Raw genomic sequence first — 9,415 nt, forward strand, 5'->3', positions numbered from 1 at the left:
ATTGTAACCACAATATTAGTTGTAGTAGTCCAAGCAAAAATGCGTAGTGATTCGTTCGCATCCTATATATCTGTTTAGCACTATTGCTAATGCGAATATATGTTGTTATCCAGATTCGGCATCTACGTTCAATGCGTTAAAAAATCAGCATGCTCCTTCCCCCACCTTCAAAATTAGGAGCCCGTATGCGTATGTACTCATAATATACAATGTCATATTAATGAGATATGGTGACGTAAGGTCATTAGACACAGTTTTAAATTAATATTTTGTTATTAAAACCTTCAGTATAAAAACTATCTTGTTCATTTGTAGTGTTAAATTTTATTTAACACATGAAACAAACACAGCAAATATGATAGTGTAGTTTATTTATATAAAAAAGTAACTTGTTCAGCCATCTTTGTCTGTTCGTGTAAAATAATGGTTTATAATAAACCTTATTTACCGAATCTATGAGAGAAAAAGATTCCATCATATGTGATAATGTGGGATAGAATAAGTACACCCTCGGTGGTGAAATTTTCGACCATGGGACTCGGCAAGCTTTGTCCTTGGTCGAAATTTCAACCACCTCGGGTGTACTGTTTCTATCCCACATAACAACATACGATGGAGTATTTTAGTCAAACATCTTAAACTTTAAATGGCAGTCATATGGCAATTTCAAATGGCCACCAATTTAATCATTTGGCAAATAATTTTTCTCCTAGTCCACATAAATTTTAATGCAATTTTGTGTACATTTTTAGGTAAAAAGAATAAAATGTTGCAAAACTAACGACTTTTATGTTCTATATTTTAAACTAACGAAATAAAGGAACATACCAATTGTAAATTGTAATTCATAATAGCATATTAATCTGTAATAGTATGCATACAACTTCATGTATACTAAATTACAGGTATATCAACCTGAACACTTACTGACACCAGAGTTGTATCTGATCAGTTCTACCACAGCTTCTGGTACAGCTTGCACCTCCAAACAGCACATACACAAATATACCAAACCCCTTGGCCCCAACCAAGTCTGCATGGATAAATACTATCTGGATATAGCATGGAATCCTGAGCTCAGATATTTGCTTTGAGATGCTCTTTCGGTATGCTGTTTCCATGTCCCAGAGATCTGTGGCAGTGTTTCCACACTTTGGTTTGCTTATGGCTTCTTAAACTTCATTTCATCTCAAGATTAGCTGCATCAGTTGTAGAAGTGACCCTTGTGCTTGGTTCCATGCAGTAAAATCTTCACATTTTCACTCTCTCTTTATATAGTTCGTTAATGATTCCATGCTGGTATCAGTGTTACCTGTGGAGCTTTCGTGAATACATTGAATTATCTCTATTAATGTCCACCATCACCAATTTTTCCTTTTGAATCTAGACACAGTTGATTATAAAATGATTGCAGGTTGATCTGGTTGTGATGTACATATACTTATTCGTGAATTGAGACCTACCATGTAACCGTCTCGTGATGCGAACCCAACAGTCTGGCCAGATTACTTCACGAGGATGAGGAATCATGAGCATGTCTGCTTCGGTCTGTGTATTGACACCTGTGGTAGGATGGTATTTTGGTACATTTTAGAGAACATCTTTTATGGTGTGGGTATAACTTTATCTGCCAGATGTATTATCAGATGATCCTTTGTATATCTGATTGATGTTATTGATGGGAGTAGCATCCAGAACATACAAGTTTATACTAACTTAGCACTATGATATCGTCAAACCGACGTAGGCTTTAGCGCATGTCACTGTCACACCATGGCCTTTGATAGTTTTACGAAAATCTGTAGCCGTGTTAGTGGAAATATCTAATGCCATCTTTCAAAAATATTGCTCTGTGGTAAAGACAACTCTTCCATCTAATAGTGAATCAATGAATTCAGGAAATGCTTCTGATCACTTGCAATATATCTGGCAGATACGAAGTGAATTTCTACACCAGACAGACTGTTGGGTTCTCATCCTAAGAAGGTTTATACACATGGGTCTCAATACAATTATAGGTACAGATGTAAATCACAAACAGATCAACATGGAACTAATTTATGATGAACTGGGTTCAGAAAGAACCTCAAAATTAGAAGGCCTTCATGCAGCAACTTGGTGTGACACAAAAGGACAACTTGGTGATATTGGCAAACAATTTATTGTATGTATTCGGGAAAAGATCCATCAGCTATATCTAAAGATCTTCGCAAGTTTAGAATTGGTGATGAACCGTACATTGAGATCAATAAAATGTGAATAGTTTACTGCATGGTACTAAGCTCAAGGGTCATTTGTACAATTGATGCAGCTATTCTGAGAGGAATGAAGTTTAAGAACCAAAGTTTGGAAACACTGCCACATATCTCTGGGACATGGAAACAGCACACCCAAAGAGCATATCCCCAATAATATCTGAACTCAAGATTCTATGCTACATCCAGAGATTTTAAACCCATGGTTGGGTCAAGCAGAATAATAAATATTGGAGATGCAAGCTGTATAAGAGGCAATGATAGAACTGATCACATGCATCTGTGGTGTCAGTATGTGTTCAAGTAGAGGTACATGTAAGAAAAACAACCTGCAATGTACAGAACTCTACAAGTGTTACCATTACAGACAACGTAGATACCCAATCAGGGGTCACATTGGAAAGTAATCAGTTTAAGCCAATTTTCAGATATGTAGGGCATTTAAAATGATTAAAAAGTGGTTAATTTAAACAACATTTTATTAGCCAGATACTAAATGTTGTAGCCACTTTGTATAAAAAATAGCAATTGGCTAATTGTGAAGTACAGTTTAAAATTGGTATGTTCCTCTATTTATTAATTTAAAATCTAAAACATGAAAGTCATTAGTAATGCAATATTTTAATTATTTGATATAAAATGTATGTGGACTATGAGGAAAATTATTTGCCAAATGATTAAATTGGTGGCCATTTTGAATTTCTATATGGCTGCCATTTTAAATGTCAAGGTGGTTGCTATGACTGAAGGATGGTTATAAAGATGTCACCAATTAATTCAGTGATCCTATAAATATATAAACAAACATAGTTGTACTTCTACCTCAACCGGGAGTTAAGATATACGAAAAATACATTAAATGATGGCCATTTTGAATCTCAAGATGGTTGTCACGACTGGATGATTCATTACTACATAAATGTACAAAGACAAAAAAATATTGTGTTTCTATGATATCTTGGAGTTGAGATATATGGAAACATATATTAAAATGGTGGTAATTTTGAATTTCAAGATGGCTGCCTAGGTCAGACAACATTTGTTTTGGTACAAATTCATTCACTAAGCTTATAAATGTAAAGAGATACCTAAATTGTTATTGTGGGTCAACTGAGAGTAAAGATATATATAAGCATAATTAAATGGCGGCCAATTTGAATTTCAAGATAAAAATGGTTAATAGCTACACAAAATGTTGTCTGCGAGTTCACTGACTCCAAAAATTGAAACAGATACAAAAATTGTGTTTCTATGTTAAGATAGAAAGAGTATGGTAGTAAAGATATATATAAAATACCCTAAAATGATAGCCATTTTGATTTTCAAGATGGCTGACATGATCAAATGACCAACAAAATGCTACCAATGGATTTCTAAGAAGTTTTAAAAATAAAAATAAATACATTTTACTGACATGACCACAAAAAAAAAGAAAATAGAAAGAAAGAAAAAGAAAACAAAGAGCAAATTTACATTTAAAACATAAAACATTTGTAAGTTCCTCAGGATGTTTACCCTGGTAGAGTGCATCCCTTTCTAATCAGCATGTTAGACTTCTTCCCAAATGTCACCGTGATGGTTGACGGACGCAGAAGACATGGTTCTCCATCCACTTGTACAGGCAGCGACTTGGTCGTGGTCAGTTTAATATGCTGGCACTGAGCAAGTCTCTCTCCATTGGCACCCATTTGAAGTGCAGCCTGTGAGATGATAAACATTTGAAAATAGTGTACACTCTGCTGGCTTTCTTCAAAACAGTAGGTATTTATAACATTTCCATATGTCTTTATGTTAGGTAACACTATACTACTTATTAGACTTTGACCAGGTTTACACTTGCACCGACCAGTGATCCATAACTGGTTCAACAAAGGCCATGGTTTGTCCTATCCTGCCTGTGGGAAGCGCAAATAAAAGATCCCTTGCTGCTAATCGGAAAGAGTAGCCCATGTAGTGGCGACAGCGGGTTTCCTCTCGAAATCTGTGTGGTCCTTAACCATATGTCTGACGCCATATAACCGTAAATAAAATGTGTTGAGTGCGTCGTTAATTAAAACATTTCTTTCTTTGTTTCTTTGACCGGGTTTAAAGGAACTACCCAGTTTAAATAAAGAGAGTACAGAACACTACCATGCTGCCCAACGGAGAAAAATAAAATAAAATAAAGAAATGGTTTATTTAACAATGCATTCAACACAATTGTATTTGCGGTTATATTGTGGCGGACATACGGTAAAGAACCGTAAAAGTAACGAGATAGGAAACATGATGCTCTTTTTGATTAGTAGCAAGGCATCTTGTTGAAATGCACCATCTCACAGACAGGATGGTACATACCACGGCCTTTTTTTTATACCAGATGCAGATCACTGGTTAAAACTAGATATAACCCATGGGGCCCACCGACGAGAATCGATCCAGGATGGATCGAGCATCAGCGCTTTACCACTGGGCTACGTCCCGACCCTGTTGACAGAACAGATGTTAATTGGTTATCATCACACAGACAATGACATATGTTTAATTTCCCAGAAATATCAGTATAATGATAATGCTGAGATATGCAACGGAACGTGTTGTCATAAAGAGTGCTTAGCATGGTCTGTATATTCGTTTTATTTATTTTAGTTTGCCAAAATGTTTTGGCTGAACCTTGCAGTTCTGTACCCACAATTGTTTTTTGTGGTTTTTGCTTCTTTTGGAAAGTGCTGGTGTAGGATACGATGGGTGCAGATTTGGTACCCTTGAGCATTTTGAAATATTTAAGATGGCTGCCAAAAAACCCACAACTGACAATATCTAGGATATTTTATCACCTATGACAAAACAGTTGATGTCTATTATGGTGTTTTAGGGGTTAAGGAATTAATTTTGAACTAGCCCCAACTAATTAAGGCATCACAACATCATTTAAATCCAAGATGGCCGCACCCATATCAGCCAGAACAAGGAAATTACAATGTTCATATTTTGCATCCACTGAGAAAAGATTTTGATATTACCAATTGATGCCACGGACGTTGATCAGTACACAAACCATTAAGCTTTACATTACTTCCATAATTAACTACTCCATGTGGACTCGAGAGAAGTCAGCACCTTCAGAAATCGTGCAACTGATTCAATGTTAATATTAAATCAATTTCAATGACTGGGTAATGTGGGAGTTGAAGGTGAAGTTTTCTTCCTCTGGATGTACATTGTTTTAGGCCACCTATCATAGGGTGGTATATTTTAAAAATCGAATACGTTTTTTTAATATTTGTATTTAATGAATAAATGGCTAATCTTCTAGTGATATAAGTATAACCGGTTACATATAAACATATAATTGCAATAGTGATGTGAGAAATGTTGATGTCAGATGAATTACAGTTTTGCTGAAACAAACTGTCATGGTCATCTGTAATGAAGGATATACATACTGAATGCTGTAATGAAGGATATACATCCAATATCAAGAGACAAAACATGACAATGATAAAAACTGGTTTCATAGTCTTTGTCAAAACATCAAATCATTGGTCGCGACTCACAGTGAGGTTATAAAATTGGTCTATATTATGCAACATTTCATTCAGATCGTTCAAATTTAAATTGGTGCACCCTAAGAAAAAGCGGTCGGCTTAATTATTATTTTATATGATGTTTTATATAACTTTACTTCTAGATATTAAGATATTTAAAAACAAATAGATCAGATGCCCTCAAAACTTTCAGAATGATTGTTTTATGTGATGCACATACCATGGATAGTCCTTTGGTTTTGAAGCCATTTTGGTAGCTATCTTGGATTTAAGCAATGATAAACACCGCTGTGCATTAGAAAGAAAAAAACAATTGTATACCCCTAAAAACCTCTGTATTTGAATTAAGTGGGTTTTTGTTTTGTTTTGTGGGTTTGTTTGTTTATTTGTTGTTGTTTTTTTGGTAGGGGGGAGGAGTAAAATAGAATGTAACATAAGGCCTCTTCTTACACTTGGCGACTATTTTCATGGCCATCTTTGATTTAAATGATGATGCAATACATCACTTAACAAGATACTGTTATAAATGAATTCCTTGACCGATAAAACTCAATCACAATCTTGCCCTAGCTGATATAAAATGTGGTAAATTACTATTTCGTTGTTCTGACGTTTATAGTGGTGGTCATCTTGGATTTAAATGATGTTGTGATGTGTTAATGAGCTGTGGGGGAGGGATGTTCAGAATTAGTTCCTTGACCCCAAAAACACTGCCATAGCCATCAACAGTTTCTTCATATGTGATATAGTATTCGAATTCTGTGTTTTGGCAGCCACCTTGAATATTTCAAAATGCTCAAATGCCAAATTTGTACCCCTTGAATCCTCAATCAGTACCTTCCAAAAATGCCCAAAACCCCTCTTACCGAACTGCAAGGTTTAGTTTCCTAGCAAACATACTATTTACAGTAGTTGTTTGAGGGGTAATGAGTGCGCATGTGCAACATGTAGCACACTTGAAATGTTATGTGCGGAGCGCTACTATAATGGGCATATCGATACTTGAGCAGATTTTGGGTACTCAAGGATGAAACATATCCTTTTATTAAGGTTACGGGTGAGGTGAATAAGTATTTATTTCTATGGTGCATGTGTTGATTAAAAGGTTTAGCCATATTATGTTGCCATTGTCATATATTGGATTTGATTTGGTTAATTTAATGTAAAATAAATAATAATAATAATGAAATAACGTGTTATAAAAGTCAAGATACGATAAGGAATACTTACTAAAGATGTGTATGTGAAACCCACAACCTCGAAAATGTCGTCATGAAAGCTCTGGGGCATATCCTCAGTTTGGCTTCCCCAAGGCAGAGTCCCACCTGCATACCTACAACAATGTGCATCTTTAATTGAATCAAGCATATGTTTAACTTTAAAAAGCATAAAGGTTGCACTAAACCTAATATAATCCCATAGGTGACAATGTAAATGTATAAGGTTAAAATACAATATGCAAAACATCAACCAAAATATGACCCATGAATATGAATACTACAACATCTGTCCCAGACTATTAAGAGAAACAGTTAAACCTTTCATGACTAATTTTGGACAAAAGGGGACATTTTCACAATATTCCTGGTTTGTTTTCCATGGAATTTGTAGTATTTAGGTTTACAGGTACTCCATACATGTTTCAAGCTCAAGGCCATAATTGCATATATTTATTTCCAAAATCAAACAATTTGTTAAAATCAAACATCATATTTAATCATCTATTAAATGTTTGTGTCGTTTCAAACTTTCATCCAGTCGGATGTTGGTATAGTGCTTCCTGTTATTAAAACAAGTATAAATTTATTAAATAAAGTCTACATTTAATAGCTGCATTTTAAGATGTTTCCGACTAATAAAATATTTCTACGATTAAATTTGCATATTACATATATTTTTTTGTTTAGAATATCAGTGTCTGTATATTCAATGTGTTTCTGGTCGTCTTAATATTTGTAAGAAGCCCAAACTGGATTTTGTAAAAAAAATTGGAAATAAAATCAAATTTAACGTAGCACACATATTAAAACGATCAGAAACACGTTTAATACACAGCCACTAATATTTTATGCAGAAAAATACAATTGATATGCAATTACAATCGTTAAAAAGTCTCTGTTAGTCGATAACATCTTAAAAATTGCAGCAAACTCAGGAATGTCCCTTTAATTAAACAACAAAAGGAAACCATTGATTAAACTAAGTTTATTTTAAATTTAATGTCTAACACATTTCCAGCAGTAATTATTGGAAGTTTGAAAGTTTTACTCATACGTTAAGTCAGCTGCAGTACGTTTTTGAAATGAGTTTATTATCGAAATGTACCTTGGAATGTTAAGGAACAGAAGACAATGTAGCTTCTTACTCCGGACTATGTCCGTTATATCTTTACCATCACACTGCAATTAAATACACATAGTAATTAATAAATCACCAAGAGCACATTCGGTTATAAGCATATAATATTAGGTCGTCACAACCATAATGCAGATAAAAACACATTTTTATTATGTAACTGCTTTAAGAAGAATACATATTTTATCATTTACGCAGATAATGTGAACAAGCTAAAACAAATATATCTAGCTCAAACAAACAACCCGAGGTGATACATGTCTTTGGAATCATTTTTCACTTTTAACTTATGTGTGTGCTTATATCCAATTAAGGTTCAAGCACGCTGTCCTGCGCACACACCTCAACTATCTGGACTGTCTTTCCAGGACAGTCGGTTAGTGGTTAATTGTTAGTGACAACTCTTGTTTTACCCATTTATACAAAGTATTTACTAAACCTGTTGGTTACGTCTGTCACTATAATGACAAGGCTTCTAGATTATGGTAGCCCCATTCCCATGGCTAGTGATATTCATTGTTGGGCTAGTAAATAACTACTATCATCATGCCCGATGTCTAGTAAAAAAGGTTGTCAAATGCAGCATTTAAGTGTATTTTGTACATATGTATATCAGTAGTAGTTGTAGTAGGTCTAGCATTGTTATAACTATTATTACTATTTAACTGTTGAGTAAATGGTTGCTTTATTATTTAACTATTTATTTAATCACCACCATTCTTTCTCAATGTTGAAACTCGACTCACTTCTAATGTGATATGTTTAGCAAAGTGTTTACACTTTTGTTTTATGATTTCAAGTCCTCCTTGCTGAAAAGAAATAATAATAATAATAATAATAATAATAATAATAATAAATAAAATAAAATAATAATAATGATGCATGAGAGGTCCCCTAAATCACCATCCATATTTGGTGAGGAGACCACCTGGGCTATCATAAAAATCAGAGTGGATATTCTTATTCTTAGTAGTAGTAGCGGTATCATTAGTAGCACTGGTAGTAGTGACGATGGCGGTGGTGGTGGTGGTAGCAACAGTAGTATTAGTAGTGCTAGCTGTAGCAGTAGTAGTAGCAGCAGTAGTGGTAGTGATACCAGTAGTAGTAGTAGTAGTAGTAGTTCTAGTGCTAGCAGTAACAGTAGTAGTAATAGTAGTAGTAGTAGTAGTAGTAGTAGTAGTAGTAGTAGTAGTAGTAGTAGTAGTAGTAGTAGTAGTAGTAGTAGTAGTAGTAGTAGTAGTAGTAGTGGTGGTGGTGGTGGTGGTGGTGGTGGTGGTG

At 34.6% G+C, this 9,415-nt stretch overlaps 1 protein-coding gene across 5 annotated transcripts in view; it reads right to left on the reverse strand.

Annotated features, from left to right (window-relative positions):
* The window catches only part of LOC121370822 (diacylglycerol kinase zeta-like), a 59,535-nt gene that overhangs the window by 25,032 nt on the left and 25,088 nt on the right, over positions 1-9,415 (reverse strand). For 4 of the 5 annotated variants that reach the window (XM_041496310.1, XM_041496308.1, XM_041496306.1 and 1 more), the window contains exons 14-17: positions 8,884-8,946; positions 8,108-8,181; positions 7,013-7,115; positions 3,771-3,955 (exon numbers count right to left, since the gene is read on the reverse strand). In XM_041496310.1, the coding sequence (XP_041352244.1) occupies positions 3,771-3,955; positions 7,013-7,115; positions 8,108-8,181; positions 8,884-8,946 (425 nt within the window). The remainder of the gene's footprint in view (positions 1-3,770; positions 3,956-7,012; positions 7,116-8,107; positions 8,182-8,883; positions 8,947-9,415) is intronic. The other variant, XM_041496309.1, reaches the window with a different exon arrangement.

The sequence above is a fragment of the Gigantopelta aegis genome, chromosome 4 (assembly GCF_016097555.1).
Source record: "Gigantopelta aegis isolate Gae_Host chromosome 4, Gae_host_genome, whole genome shotgun sequence".
NCBI lineage: Eukaryota > Metazoa > Mollusca > Gastropoda > Neomphalida > Peltospiridae > Gigantopelta > Gigantopelta aegis.